We start from the raw sequence: 16,038 nt of genomic DNA on the forward strand, positions 1-16,038 counted from the left end.
CAACAATATCTGGAGTTCCATAGGTTTCCCACATCTATTTCAAAAGACACCTCCTGAATCCTTACCATCACTGCATGCAGTTGCAATAGGTTCAGAAAAAGGAGACAGTATTTCTTTCATACTGCTGTGAAATTCATCTTGGAAATAGACACGTTTGCAATTACACTGTCTTGCAGATAGACATGATATCTGGTAAGGATGAAACTGTAAAATGGGAATTGGCATAAAGAAGAGCCACCGTTAGATTAGAAAGATTTGAAACCAGTGTTCTGTTTGGAACCTCTGTACTGGAAAAGAAACTTTCCATCCCCAAATGATGATGACAAGAACTTCACTGTAAAAGAACCACAGTTCCTATTCCCTGGCTCCTTTTCACTGCTGCAAGGAAGCCTCTGGGATTCAAGTAGAAAATAGGATTCCCCTCTCTTGGACAATTCATGACCTTTGCCTCACACCTATCAGGTTTTTTTCCATGCAGTGGGATTTTGTTTGCTATGAAAGTCATAGGAGTCTTTGTTACTGTTCACTATAGCCAAAACATGTTCTCTCTGCTAACAAGCAGTTTAAAGCCTGCAGCACTAGACGAGGTCAAGGATATATTAATAGAAATGGATATACATTGTGGTTCATCTCTCCTCTTCATGTATGTCTGCGCAAAGTACAAACCTTCAAGTTAACATTTGTTGCTTCAATAAAGCATCACTGCTGTTTAACAGAGAAGTTTCTATTTTGTGAGAACATGGTCCATTACTATTGAATAGGAAACATTAGCCTCCTAGTATAAGAATACAACAAAGAAGAACAGTTTTGAAAAAAGAAAGGGAAAAATGCATTTGTATTCTCCCTCACCCTGTGTGTGTGTGTGTAAACACACACACACACCCTTCTTGATTCTGAACAGTTAGAATGACCAGAACATTTTAAAACACCTAAAAGAAATGCAAGTCCCTATCAATAAAGCAATGTTGTCACTTACCGGCTGAAATTGAGAAGACACTGTCAACAAAAGAGGTCTGAGATAAAGCAAAGCAGAAAAGGAGCTGAAGATAAAATCCCAAAGCAATGCAGCTAAGGACAACCATGCTGGCTTCAGGCTGTATAATTCCAATGAGAGGGCTGCAGATACCTTGTCCACTGTCTTCTCCACCCGTCTGCCTTGCTTGCTTGCTTCCCTTCACTCCCTCACTGGTTGGGTATGTTTATGTGTGCATGTCTCTCTCTGTCTCTCTTCTGTGTGTGCTTTGGAAAGAAAGAATGCCAACCATTTCCCATTAAATCTTCTCCTTACACTAGACAGGGCTATATTTAACTCCAGCCCTGGATCAGATGCCCCCATCACAAATGCCAGCTATTAAAACATAGTCAGAGTGCTAATAAAGAGAGGGAAGGCAAGATCTGAGGTAGAGCAGGGAACCACATTCTCTGATTGATAACCAGGCAATCACCAAAATAACTGCCTTCATTATTTAATCCTCTCCCCCCCCCCCCCAACAAATGCTTCTACACTGGGATCGGGCCAGAGCAGCCTCATGCTTCTGCACAGTGATTTTCATTTCTATAGATCACCTCAAGATTTTACAGTGCTTAACAAATTATACATAGATATTAGAGTGCCATTAAAAATCTATTGTACATTATTAGGGCTGGAACAAACATGAGTTATGGACTGTGATGACACACAAATAGTAGCCCCTAATTTATTGAAAGTGTTCTGGATATTCAGCAACTGACAAAAGAAGAGTTCTAAGACTGCGGTATTCAAATTGTCCCTTTCCTAGGAAAGTTTCAACACTAAATTGTTTGTTGAGGAACTTCTTCCATGGGCATTTGGCATTGCAGAGGATTCTCTGGCATCTTCTGTGGTGCATGCATTCTGCACATGGCACAGGACAAGTCACTGACCTACCTCAGGACTGCACATACTACCGTCTGCAGCCTTTAAAATCATGTAGAGAGGCTAGATGGATACAGGAAGTCCTTAAGACCACTGCCCTTCACAGGTATAAGTTGATAGAAATGTGTGAGAAGGGGTCAGGCTAGCACATTCCTCCTCCTCACACAGTACTCATGGTTTATTATGTCTAGATAGGAGTATCATTTCTCCTGATGTGGCCAAAACATGGGTGGGGGGCAACATGCCTACTTCCCGCCCACCTCCTGACATGCCTCCCCTACCTCTTCCACAAGGGCCATCAAACTCACATACAACCTACTAATTTAAATTGCAGCACATATAAAATGTTGTTGTTGTTAACATTCTTAATCATCATATATTTATATAATAGTAAACATTATTATTAATAATTAACATTAAAATGTTAATTATCAACATTAACATAAATAATATAAATTAATAACATTCTTATACCACTTGTAACTTAAGGTCTCTGGGCAGTTCATAAAATTTAAGTCACCCATCCATATTTCAACCAGGCCCTACCATGCTTAGCTTCCAAGAATAGGCAGGATCAGGCACTTCAGGCTGCACAGAAGCAAATTGCCTTTGCTCTGCTGATTTCCTGGATGAAATCCAGCAAATGACCACAGAATCTGGGCTTTTACCTATAGGATGTATTCCAATGTTGTGCCTTGTGAGGACATCTAGGAGTGTGTGAGGCAGGGGTAGCACACACGGAGGGTGGGTGGGGAGGTATCTGTTCACAATATAGTAGAGGTAGCATCCAAGTCAGCCCTGGGAGATTGGTATGGCTAGACCAGCCTTCCCTAAGCAAATGCCCTCCATATATTTTGTCCTTAAATTCACATTGACCCCTGCCAGCATACCCAATGGTCAGAGATGCTGGTGGCTGTAGCCAGCTAGAGAACTGCACTTCCCCTCATGCCTTGTTCTGTTGCTAAATCAGCATTTTTGTCACGGCCTCCACTGTCACTGCGGCTGCAAATTCATCAGGAGCAGGGCAAGGGGCACAGCAATGCCTGAGGCTGGCAGGCCATTGGCTGCCCTGGTCTAAAGGGACTAGGCATATTGAACTGCCTTGGCAATTAGCAGGATGAACCAGCTTTCCAGTTTCTCTACAAGAACTCACAACAATTCAATTAAAGGAAGAGCTGCTTTTGCTTTCCCTGTGTTTGACTCAGCAGCCTTTATCTGTATTTAAAGAGAAGAAAGAATACAGTAACAAATGTGAGAGCAAACTGGCAGCAACCTGGCTTTCCTCTGCAAGCAGACAACTTTCATAAGAAGCAAGTATGTCAAACTTTTTTTTTTCAGACCAAAGGAGTGAAATATCTGAAGTGCAGCAATGAGAACGAGGGGCTACTAATTCATTCATTCAGTACCTATTTAGCTCTGTAAGCAGTACAGAAAAGTGGCACACACATTGGTTTAGAAATGAAAATTGATAATTCCATTTTCCTTACAAAATTTGCAGAGAATTAGTGTCAATTTAATAACTCGAGCAGACGTTTTAAAATGCCAAGATAATATTTTTGCTGTGTGTCTGCACAGATTCTTTCCTCCAGTTCTGGAAAGCAATTAGCTGATGGATCAAAGGGTCCTCTGTGGCATGTAACAATACAGGGAGATGTCTTGTGTTCCTTTCATAATATGCTAACTGGCAGGGAATGCTGGTATCTCCTGGGTCAAGAGGGATCCTCATCCATAGCAGCTTTCTTTTGAGCTTCATGGGAGCTATCTCCATGGAGCTAACACCATTCCTAAAATAGATTCACCACCAATTTAACAGCAGTAATGGATAAAGAGCCCACTGACATATGAGCCATCAGCCGGCCTTCCAAATTGGTTTGAAATCCTAACAGTGCTTAGAAGTCTCATGGAATTCATGCCTAATCCATACAGCATTTCCCATCAAGTGACATGGAGAAAGAACTGCCATTTCTTTAATTGGCTGATGAAGGCAGCCACCTTCTGCCAATGCTACATGACACAGTGGTGTTCCCATAGGACTGCCTTTTCCCACACTGAATAGTGAATGCCACTAGTTGCAAGCTTTTTTCTTTAAAAATAAACAGAAAACCTTCAGCCATCTCATCTTTAAAGAGAAAGTCTTCCTCTTTCTCATAGTTCAAAGAATTCACCAACCCTTCCTATGTGGAAAATAACACGGCCTCTTAGCATATTATAGGAGTCCTACAGAATGTGGTTAGCTAGAAAGTGGAGAGGACAGCTTGATTTGTGAATGGGAGGGATGAACCGAAACATTTTGCTTGCTCAGGTGGAATGGCTAATAGCACACCCTCACAAAGCCAAATCGAAGGGTAAACCAAAGCCAGGCAACTTATTTTATATTGCAAGCATTGTTCCCCAGCCATACTAGTAAAATATGATCATAATCAGTTAAAACACTAACAATTTGCTTCCCTTTCATGATACCAAGTCCTGCTGCTTTGAGGCAAAGGTTTTGCTCTGCTTGATAGTAGGTCCAGCACTTTGGAGAGGGTGTTTTCTGTGTGGGGATTCAAAGTGCTTCTGGGCTGGTCTCCTACAAGTATTCTGTCATTTCCTTGGTGGCGTACATATGTGTGTGTGTGTGTGAAGAAAAATGACAAAAGAAGTGATGGGGGAAATAAGAGGTTACAAGAAAAAAATGAAGATGTTTGGACTCCCTGAAAAATTCTGTGAATGAGACAGGATGATGGGATGATAAAAACCTCACCTTCGATCATGGTTCATGTAAAAAAACCCCACCACTGGAAGGTGTCTTCCTCTTACCATTGAGAGGCTACAACCACCAGGATTCAACATCAAAGGCTTCAGCACACTCACAGTGTAACACTGAGGAACATTTGGGTTTTTTTTTTAAAGTTGCCTCCAAAGAAACTGAAGTGGGTGGCTAAGAAGAGAGCCTTTTCTGTTGTGTCACCCTGGCTGTGGAAAGGTTTGCCTGGCACCACATTTGTGACATAGCTGGCATGAGATGAATACCTTATTTTTTAAGGCATTTTAGTGTTTCACCTTTTATTCTTACTGCACTTTAAAACTGTACATTGCTGATAGGTGTATATGCACTATTTTATACTCTAGTTTTAAACTTTAAACCCTTTATATTATATCTTTACCATGCTGTATTTTAGTAGTTGTGAACTGCCTAGAGAGCTTTGGCTATTGGGTGATAAAGAAAACATGGGATAAACAAATATTGGGACAGGTCAAGTGGGAAGCTTAAAGAACAAGTCATGGAAGGAATAGAAAAACAGCATTTCTACAATGGAGATAAGCAGTAAGTTTCCCAAAAGTTATTGGTATCTGATTTATTCATACATGATCTGGTGGCAGGTTTGAGCAGTGAGCTCAGATATTCAAAGAAGCTGCTTGGTTCACGCTAGAGCCTTGCACTATTGGCAGGCTCCTTTGCAACCAATATATAAAAGGCAATGATACTGGCCAAAGGGTAGCTGCTACATCTCCATTCTCCTCTCACATCAAATTGCTTGAGGTATAAAGCCAGAATAATACTAGGCAAAGTGCTTCTTCATGCAATGGAATTCATCGCAATGTGTGGAAATAGACGACTGGCTTAGATGGCTTTAAATAGAGGTTAGACAAATATAAGCTACATAGTCAGAGTGCAGTATGGCTCTTTTAATGCTCCAATAGATAAACTTGCAGAGAATAAAGCTATTAATGCCCACTAGCCATGAGAGCCATGCATTACTTCCATTATCAAGAGAGTGTGCCTTCTATTCGATACCAGGGAACGCAAGACAGGTAGTCTTACACTCATGTCCTACTTACAGACTACCCATACTCAGCCACTGTGAAGATGGAATGCTGGATGAGAAAAACCTTTGATCTGACCTGGCGTGGCTCTTCATAAGTTCTTAATGCTGTTGCCTTCACCAGGTAGCTGATGCAGCTACCTGGCCACTGTTGAAATGAGATGCTCGTTCTGATCTGGCAGAACTCTTCTTATGGCTGCGCCCCAGTGAAACAGGTGACATGTCTCCAGCCTGCAAGAGCTTAAACTGTATCCAATTCCTGCCATCTCTGGAGTTCTGATTAACTTTTTGTGCACATAAAGAGGGAGCAATAAATCGAACAGAACTGTGCATACTGATGAACTAAATCAATCTCCTATTGATAATTTTTTTTTTAAAGTGACACAGCCGGTGCTATTATTACACATGATTTATTTGATATGCCAATAATTTTTCTTCCATGGTTTCATTGTCATACTAAAATCTTATCAAAATCGCTTATGCAATCTTCTATGGTTTCATTAATATTGTCATTTTACAATCCAGTATACATTTATGGAAATTTCAGTTAAAAAGAAATCACTTTCCATAATATTTCATTCTGAAAAAGAGAACCATGAATGATGTACACCCTCTGGTGGCATTGAACAGACATGAAGAATAAAGAACACTGCTTTTGGAAAATAGGCCTCATGTGGTCTTCAGGCGTATGTTGAACTTATTTGCCCAGCATTTCTCTCAGTTCAAATACAAAGCTTGAAATTGCCAATTGACTGGCAAAATGAATTCATCAAAGAAACCCACAGCCAAAGTTTTCATTTTGTTCTTCATTTTGTTCTTTATTTCTTCCAATCTGTATGGAATCTGATTTTTTAAAAAGTGAAATGTGGTGTCTGCAAAGCTTTCTATTATTCTGACTTAAGCATGGAAAAACAAAGTCAGAAAATGAATTTATCTGGAGTGGTGGGGGAATTCCAGTGTTTATAAAATGGGAAAACTGTAGTGTTATGTCACTTATGCCACATTGGCACGAACCAGCCAATAGTGAGGAATTTTAAATTTCATTGATATTAATGGATGGAATGATTAGGAAAAAAGTTAACATTTTTCTCTGCTTCACACTAAAGTTAATGGGACTACAGTATATAACTAGGCCAGATTCTAATCCAAATGTTAAACGAAACTAAAGAGTACAACAAAGATGATTTAAAAATTGCTATTTGTGGTCATGAACTCTTGATGAACACTATTTTTCTTTGTGTTAATTTTGTACACAAGAGTGTAGCCTGCAACAAGGATGCAAAAATAAGAGAAACTTGCTTTCTCAGAATTGTGGAGAGAGTGGAATTGCAGTCAATGGCTACAATGGTAAAAACAAATGGCAGGAATTTTTTTACAGTTCAATTTTAAAAATTGTTTTAGCAGTACAACTTCAGAAACATCATTCAGACGTGTGTTTTTGACAAGTTTCCATACATGCAATCTATAAGCCAACGTCTGCCACAAAATTTCAGCGACAGCACTTATATGTGGATGCTAGCCAGCGGTCCCCTCGGTCTTGATATGCTTTCTTTTCTCCTTCCTCTTTTTTGGCGATCGAGACTGATCAGAGTGCTTGCCCTTGGTACCAGTTCCTTCCTCTTGCACAGGATGGTGGGGAGCGCTCATCTCAGAAGCGGGAGTAGTGGAGGAGGGAGCCATGGTAGCCCCCTTCATCGCCAAGAGTGCTTGGTCCCAAAGCAACTTCTTTAGGCGATTCTCCTGATTCTTCCAAGCTTGCCGGGTGAAGGCTTGGCAATGGACACACTTGTCCATGTGATGGCCCTCACCAAGGTAAAGAAGACAAAAAGAGTGTGGGTTGTGGGTGACATTTTTGCCCCATACTGGACACACTTACGAAACGCTGCCTGCTGCGTCATCGAGGACAGTAGAAGAAAGGATAGTAAGAATGATGATAAAAGGGTTTACTTTTTTGTATTTTTGGGGGGGGATAGAGCTTAAGTGGGGGAAGAGGGAAAGGGTAAAAGAGTGAAGGAGTTTCTTGGAGGTTGGAAAGAACTAGGAGATGAATATCAGGGAAACAGAGACATGAAATAAGTTGGAGACAAGTAGAATAAGGTAGTTTTGTGTGAGAAAAAATTAGAGTAAGCAAAGAGCCCGAGGCACAGCGAACGGCAGTCGGAAGGAGAGTGATGAGGAGGCGGGGACTCCACCCATTTATACCGGGGAGGGGGTGCAGAGTTCCTGCCAAAAAACATTAAAGCTATGAAATCTTCCCGAATACAAACACTGCACAGGCGCAGCACCCATAATGTGTGATGCACAGAGACCATGACGAAGAAAGAGACACTACATACAGCCAAAAATGTGCCCTTACCTACACAGGTATGAACTCATGCAAAAGTACCTGAATGACACATGTAAGGGTCTTTAATCCAAAGTCTGGTACACCCGGGTGGGGAAAGTATAAGGAGATTGCAAGCTAGTCTTGAAACAGACATTTCATTACAAAGATAGAAATAAAAGTTGCATGCATAGAGAAGGTTGGAGAAAGAGACAGAGAGAGAACAATGTCTGACTATTTTGGAAGGATGGAGGGGAGTCCAAAACCAAGTAAGGAAAAAACAGGGCAATGGGAGTCGGAAGGACACATGAGAGGTTTCACTGGATGGGAAACTGTACCTAGATCCAAGACAACACAGATGCTTTCTTCAAGTTAGAGAGGAGAAAGAGTGGGATAAATTAGAAAAGAAGCTGAAAGGCAGGTATTTCCTATTCCAAAGTCAAATGGCCTTTTCTTCAGTGGTCTGTTATTATCTGAGAGTTCATCTTTGCATCTAGAGCACCAGGCTTATGTCAGCTGATTTTTACAAGTTCTTGCAGAGCTACCCACTCGAGCTCTTAAACAAGGCATGGCTTGTAAGGATGAGAATACAATGGGAACTGGCTGCCTGAAGATGTTTAGGGTTTTCATATGGCAGGGAAATCAGAAACAAGATAAAATCAGATATTCTCTAAAACCTCCAAGTTGAAAACAAGCAGAATGATCTTGGAACGGAAAAACTTACTTGCTCATCATGAGGAGGACTGAACTTCCCTCCGGAAGAATCAATATTCTTGCTTTGGAAGATTTCCTTTTTAGAAACCTCTCGGTATTTGAAAGAGCTTCCCTCTGCTCTCGAGATCAAACAGAAGGATGCAGATGACACTGAAGGTTTTGTTTTACTGCTATGGGTGTCTAGTAAAAAAATATACAGCATAGAAGAGGGGCTGATATGCATATCTTGAGTGCAGGCCTCAAATCTTGATGGGTGCTGCCAATGGAAGTCCATTCATTTGAGTTTATATTGGCATTTGGCTCATGATTTCCATACTGTGCATGTTAGGCTACATGTTAGAGCGGGTCAGCCAATGAAAATCCTGAGAATACAAAAAAAGAGCAATACTCAACATCTAGGAATTAAGAATCATGCAAGCAAATTTCTGGCCATAGAAAACAAAAGCAAATATTGGTGTTGTGGCAGTACTCAGAGCTTTAGTTGAATTTTAAAAAGAAGAAACATTCAGTTTACAATTATTAAACAGGAATGGACAGCCTGCAGTTCTTCTGATGTTTGGGACTACAACCTCCATCAGCCTTAGCCAGTATAGCCAATGGTGAGGGATGATGAGAGTTGTAAGCCAAGCCATCTGGAAGGCAAAAAGCTATCCATGTACACTGTAAAGGAAGGGCTGGCCAAACTTTCTCACAAGGCAAGTGTTTCACCTGAGGAAAGAAAGGAAAAGCTTTGTGTGTGCATATGTATGTACACACACACACACTAGATGTACAATGGAGGCCTATCCACCTCTTCCACCTCCCTGAACATCAAAGTGCAAATCAGTAGCAACAGTGGTGCCAATCTGCAAGGACCCAAAAACACAAAATCCTTTAGAAATGGTATTTGGACTGGTCTAGACCTTTTCTCATGTGAAGTAAGATTAGGAGAACACTTCAGAAGGCTAGATACCCTGTAAGTCTCATCTCCATCCATAAAGGCTTTTGCATTCACAGCAAACAAGGTTAAGAATTTTAACATTCAACACTAGATACCCTTGTTTTTCCCCAGGACTGCTGCTGCAATCAGGATCTTACTTCTTCCCCTCCACATGCTTGTAAGTTATTTTGCAGTACTTGGTGAACACAGCTTCAAGTTAATGTTTCCTTATGATATTGTGCATGGTAGGCAAAACTGGTGATGGCAATAGGGAAGCAGGGTGAGGGGCAGTTCAGACCTGTCTGACTTTGAGTTACACTACTACAGAGGATTTCAGAGTAGCCATTCTCAAGAAAAGCATGTCTGGGGGACATACAGAGTGTGGTGCAGCAATATTAGGAAGTTTGTGTTACTGTCCTTTTAATCATGAGGTCTACCAAGAGTAATTGCCTTATTCTACTTGCTGCTAACGTTTCCACCTTGCAATCTGCAAAAGCAAGTTGTAGCTTAAGCAAATGCTACTGAATTCATGCTATGTGTCTGACTTTACGAACTTGATACCGTCCAGGTATGTTGGACTACAACTCCCAGCAACCCCCATCTAGCTATATGACACTGTAGAAAGGTTATTCTGCTTAACAAGGTAATGGCCATACATTTACAATTCAGGGTAGAAGGCTAAAACTGGGCACACTTACTTGCTTCTTCCTGTCTGATTGTGGATCAATCATTATATTAATAAGAGAAGGCACGTGCTTTTCTGCCAGGCTTGCTTTCAGGGCAGCTTGCAGTTCTTCTGGTGTTTGTACAAAGTACCCTTTGCCACCAAAGGCAGACATAATCTGCTCATAGTGGGCATTCGGCAACAGGGAAACTGGAGGCACACTGAAATGAAGCAAGAGAAGTGTTGGCCTTTCTCAGGGTGTCAATGCAACTGAAGTAGCAATATAAATGCCCATCCTGCCAAATTGCTAAGTATCAGGCCCAAATAGAGAAATTTTGTTTTCCTAGTGCCTTAGGGAGATGGCTCATGGCACATTTAATTACTAAGACAGCAGTTCCAAGATTGCTTTCAGTTGAACCACAGGAATTCCCAGCAGTAGCAAAATAGAGCCTTTTGGTGGCCTCCATTCAGTTTCAAAGCATACTGGATGTCTTCCACCAGCCCAAAAGTACTAAAAAAAGATACCTGGAGTTTTTCAAGGTCATCTTAGCAGAAGACGTCATTGTGGTACTTATGCATGGTATGCATCTGTGTTCACACTTGGTTTTCCATTTTTCTTCTTCTGCAAGCATATATTCATGCATACTCCTGCCTCCTTACACATGCACACATTATATGACCACTTTCTCTATTCCTTCCCCTTACAAGGTTAGTTAACTTCCTCCTTCCCTAAGAGAACAGCACAGACAGCTGTGAACAGGGAAAGCTTTCCTCTCTGCATTGCTGACACAGTGCTGCCAGAAATACTACCCTAGGACCTTTGGGTTCTCTTTGCTTGCAGTACAGAGAATACCTGAGTCCTGTCCCCAGTCTTCCTGTCCCCTCTATGGCTATATACATTCTCCTCCTTCTAATTTCCCAGTAAGAAAGGAGAACATCTCCTGGTGAATTATCACCATCTTTCATTAAAGGATGTTCTGTTGCCTTAGCAACTGTATCACAATCACTCTCAGTCGACGTACACTGTGTGATGCTACACTGTGCCATTGCTGCCTCCCCAACAACCACAACACTGTCTCAGTTTGTCAGAAATGGGGCATACCTTGGGTTAGTCTTTGCTCCAAAGTTGTGAGAGGAGTAAAGTGAAAATTTGCAGGGACCACGGGGGGTGGGGTGGGGGACTAATTCAGCTGATCCAATTCTATGTGGGGGTGTCCTTAAGGCTGATATGGAAACTTGAGCTAATGTGGAATGCAGCAGCTTAGCTGTTGTCAGGAGTGGCCCCTTTTGAAGTGCATGCAAATATAGCACTTGGTTAAACAATGGAGGTTACTTGCACAAGATGTAGTGATGGCTACCACTTTGGATGGCCTGGAAAGGGGATTGGACAAGTTCATGGAGGAACAGTGGCTATTAGTTGTGATGGTCATATGCAATCTCCAGTATCGATGCAGTATGCCAATGTATGATAGGAGCTGGGGAATATGGGTGGGAGGGTGTTATTGAACTCTTGTCCAGCTTCTGGGTTTCCTCTGGGCAGTTCATTGGCCATGCACCCTTGGAATGATCCAGCATGGCTTTTCTTCTGTTCTTATGCTGAACTCCATATAGTACAGGTGCCTAACACCCATTGACTCAATAGAATCTAACTAAGCATGATATAACCTAAGAAGTATTATGATATGTAACTTCTAACATGTTTAGATATACTTCACATTTACAAAAGCAAAATGTTAACAATTAAATTGACTAAGCAGGTCCAGCACAGAATTACCCACCATGCAGAAGGTTCTCCAAGCTTCAGTATCTCCTTCCAAGTATCTGCATCCAAGCCACTGTATATCCCATTGTTGTTGACAATGATTATAATGATAGGCAAGCTATACCTGCAGTGAATTCACAAGCACAAATACATTCTTAAGAACAGTCTTGGGGAAACGTGGCTACTTCATACAGTAGCAACACTTGCCCTGTATGACACTGAAAATGATTTTAAAAACTAAATCAGGCAAAGGTTCTTACCTGCACATAGTCTCTACTTCCATACCAGAGAAACCAAAGGCACTGTCTCCTTCAATACAGACCACTCGTTGCTTGGGATCCTGATCTTTTGCAACCATTGCAGCAGCTATTGCAAAACCCAATCCAACTCCCATTGTCCCAAAGGTCCCAGCATCAAGCCTATAAGAAAGAAAGGAAGGTGTTGGCTTTCCCCTCTACAACTTAGCATATCTTTTTTCCAGTAGTTCACAACTAACTTCTGACATCCTGCATTATTAAGGAGGTAAAGGATATCTTTGAAAATGATACAGCTTGTATCAATAAACAGGACTGATTAAAGTGCAGATTTATAAAAACTGTTAATTAATATGAATGTTAGACTGAATTGGTGGTTACAATAAGGCTTTAATGGTTGGTGAGTTATAACATTGCATTTTTGGGGGTTTTAGAGTTTAATTAATGGTATTTCACAAACATGCTAGTAAGTTTAACTATGCTGCTACAGGCTCAAGTGCAACTGTTTCTTGTCCCTTTCTTTTACTAAATGTAAAATAGAAGCATGAAAAATTTCAATTTCATAAGTTTTTTGGGTGATTAACAAAGGCATACAAAAACTATTCTATATTTTAAAACTCTGGGAACAGTATTTGCAAATTTTATGCAGATTTCAAGATAAAAGCCTATGCATTTAATGACCATGTTTAGATGCATACAGTAGCTCTTACAAGAGTGTAGGCACAGCTATGTTATCTTTGAAATTCCCCACCCTGTCCCTCCCTCATACATGCATCTGTATCCAAGTACACAGAAAAATGTCACCATATATATTCTTCAAGAAATGTCAAGTTAAGGGAAAATATCCAGTGTGGGAGTGTCAGTAGGGCTTGTTGGCATGGCAAATTTTCCTGGAAGAAACACTGTGTCAGCAAACACTATTAGCATTACAGTAGTGGCATCGCTTACATTAGCCCAATGTAATTATGTTAGTACTAGTGCCAAATTGGAATAATTAGTGCCATATTATCTACTCCTTAAAAGCTACAAAGTCATTTGCTTTCAACTCTGGTTGAAGGGAGGTCTTTTTAGCATTTTACTTATCTGATTGGGAGAAATGTTTCTCGTAATTTTGCTCCTCATTAAAAGAATTAATGGGTTGAATCCAGAATCTTCCTACCACAAGAAACAGGCTCTATTTGCAGAAAGCCCATTTGCCTGATTCTTAGAAATCCCCTGCCCTGCTCCATATACCATGGCTTGCCCTGTTCATTAAGGTCTTCTGATTCTGTGTAGCATTTTAGAATCGGTAGATAGGGTTTCCATGAGAAGAAGGGTATAGAAAAATTTACTTCCACCAGTGCTGTAGATCAAGCATCCATCTAGATCCAACCTAGAATTGTTCCCACTTATCTCTTGGCAAAGAACTGAAGAGAAATGCCTGGTATTTCTATGATGCAGACATATTCTTTAGTGGGCTTTCCCGACAAACAAACAAAAACAGACGAAGACATTAAAAAGACCAATGGATACCTGTGGCGAGGTTCATAATTTGGAAGCATAGTGCGCCCAATGTCCATAGTGTTTGCTCCTTCACTAATGAGAATACAGTCCTTTGGCAAAAGTTCCCTGACATGGTGGAATACTGTGTAGTAATTCATTGGTAGACCCTTTTGCAGTGATAGAGCCTGGAATGATAAACAAAAAAAGGATTCTGTTAGGATGTGATGCTTCAGCTAGATGGAAGGATTGCAAAAGCACAACTGACTATAAAATATAGATTCATGTTATGGACATTACGCTTGAGGCGCTGAATTGATTTTAAAATGTTATATATATGCAGAGGGAGGCAAGGAGCAAAGGTAGGGATAGCTATACTGATTTTATAAGAGAACCAGATATATTTCTTACTAACACATATTACTAACAATACCTTTGATGTCTCTTCATTGCTTTTCACTTTTGCTCGTAGCTCTTTCCACCAGTCTGTATTGGAAGGGTATTTCCAAAGCTTTTTGTTCAGTTGACCTAAAAGCTAAGAAAATTGCAATAGTTTTACAATATAACTGCATGAAAATCCTCTCCAGCTCTGAAGAGTTACTGATGTGCACTTTTACTAAAATCTGCAAGCACAACTGAGTGGCATGAGGCTTTAGAGAAGCAACTGTCAAAAGTCCCAGCATACTGAAGCATGTTCTTTCAGATATTGTCTGCAAAATCACAAAATCCTACTTAAGCAGACAAAAGCTTCTAAGGTAAGACAATTCCCATGTTACCTGCTCCGTCACTGCTTTTATGTCACCCAATAAAGCTGCAACAGGTCTCACATTATTCCCCAGCTCTTCTGCACAAATATCTACCTATCACGTAAAAAGGAAAAAGAAAAGGGGAAAAAAGATACAGGCTTAGCTATGATGAACAGCAAATGGAATGTGGGTTAATATTCCTTCCTGAGCAATAGAATGTCACATTTCTTATCAGCCCAGAACAAGAAAAGCCAACAGTTTGTTGGTATTCATCTTTCCCCTTTGCAGTTGACTTCCTTTCTTCTCAGATGTATTGCTTGAATCTACATTATCTCTGATAAAATAACAGATATGCTAGGTAAGACGAATTGCCTCCCAAAGCAAATACATACAGAAGAATCAAAAGAGAGCTAGAAATGAAATAGAGGAAGTGAGAAAGGCTGCACATATAGAATCAGCTCCCAAGACAGTTCAAGGAAACTCCTTATCAAAACTGCTTGCTACAATGCTTCTCCTTCAGCTATCCTTAGCTGGGTCTGTTAGGGGAGCAGGAAGAAAAGTATTATCAAGCAGTTTGATCAATAAGAATATATTCCCTTGGTAGTTTCCTTTTTCTTGACAGTTTCACAAGTGGTCATGCCTACTTTCTTTGCTTCTGGTAACTAATACATCAGTGCTTTCTTGGCTCTTGTGCATTCTTCCTCTCCATTCTAGAAGACTGAAATGTGTCCCTGAAGACTGAGCTACTGGTAGCAAGAGCATTAAGACTTTTTGGCCCTTCCCAAATTTGGATGCCAGGAAGTACTTCCAGAGAGTTAGGACTCCTAGAGTATGGAATGGACTTCCAAGGGAGGTGGTTGAAACTCCATTGGTAGGGTATATTCAAGGGTAGGCTGGACATGCACGTGGTAGGCATGCCATGAGTGGAGCCAGCTAGAGCCAGGCGTCAGACTGGATGGCCTGGGAGGCTCCTTCTGACTTGCTCTGTTTCTTTGTTTCCCCCTCTGGGATGTGCCCCCCACTGGATATCATCTACAAAATGGAATTTGGCAGAAAGGGGGAATGAACCCACTCCTTTTTGGCTCCAGCCCCATCCATCACTGGCTTTTCCACACCGGCTGCTATTAGAGATTACTTTGAGGGAATGTAGCGCTCAGTGGAAGAAGCATTCCTACCACTATTTTGATTAAATGTCTTGGCAGTTTATTGCAAGGTTAAGGTGATGACACCAGGTGTGCTTCCTGGGATGAAGATGCAATCTTTTTAAGAAATTCAGCTATCAAAAAAATTGACTGCGCTTTCACCCTAGGGTTCTTTAGATAAGTGACAGAATCCTACAAGTGATATAGTTGGTGTACCTGGATAATTTTTACATCTGGCTGAAATCTCAGAGGAAGTCCAAAGTGTAGAATCCAATTTAGTCTGGCACCAAGTAATACGATCACATCAGCATACTGCAGTGCTCTAATAGTTAAAA

General features: G+C 40.9%; 2 protein-coding genes across 6 annotated transcripts in view; both read right to left on the bottom strand.

Moving 5' to 3' along the window:
* COLQ (collagen like tail subunit of asymmetric acetylcholinesterase) overlaps nt 1–1,235 on the bottom strand; it is a 49,885-nt gene extending 48,650 nt beyond the window's left edge. The window contains exon 1 of the mRNA XM_044450691.1: nt 977–1,235. Within this exon, the coding sequence (XP_044306626.1) occupies nt 977–1,082 (106 nt within the window). The 5' untranslated portion in view covers nt 1,083–1,235. The remainder of the gene's footprint in view (nt 1–976) is intronic.
* The window catches only part of HACL1 (2-hydroxyacyl-CoA lyase 1), a 46,164-nt gene that overhangs the window by 13,062 nt on the left and 17,064 nt on the right, over nt 1–16,038 (bottom strand). For 2 of the 5 annotated variants that reach the window (XM_044450675.1, XM_044450676.1), the window contains 8 exons: nt 15,920–16,025; nt 14,592–14,675; nt 14,249–14,350; nt 13,849–14,003; nt 12,343–12,501; nt 12,099–12,206; nt 10,355–10,541; nt 6,095–9,099 (listed from right to left, as the gene is read on the bottom strand). In XM_044450675.1, the coding sequence (XP_044306610.1) occupies nt 9,067–9,099; nt 10,355–10,541; nt 12,099–12,206; nt 12,343–12,501; nt 13,849–14,003; nt 14,249–14,350; nt 14,592–14,675; nt 15,920–16,025 (934 nt within the window). In that variant the 3' untranslated portion in view covers nt 6,095–9,066. Of the gene's footprint in view, nt 1–4,423; nt 4,485–6,094; nt 9,100–10,354; nt 10,542–12,098; nt 12,207–12,342; nt 12,502–13,848; nt 14,004–14,248; nt 14,351–14,591; nt 14,676–15,919; nt 16,026–16,038 lie in introns of those variants that run through there. The other 3 variants (XR_006416654.1, XR_006416652.1, XR_006416653.1) reach the window with 3 other exon arrangements.

Source organism: Varanus komodoensis, unplaced genomic scaffold (assembly GCF_004798865.1).
Source record: "Varanus komodoensis strain SLA01 unplaced genomic scaffold, ASM479886v1 scaffold68, whole genome shotgun sequence".
In the NCBI taxonomy this organism is placed as follows: Eukaryota; Metazoa; Chordata; class Lepidosauria; order Squamata; family Varanidae; genus Varanus; species Varanus komodoensis.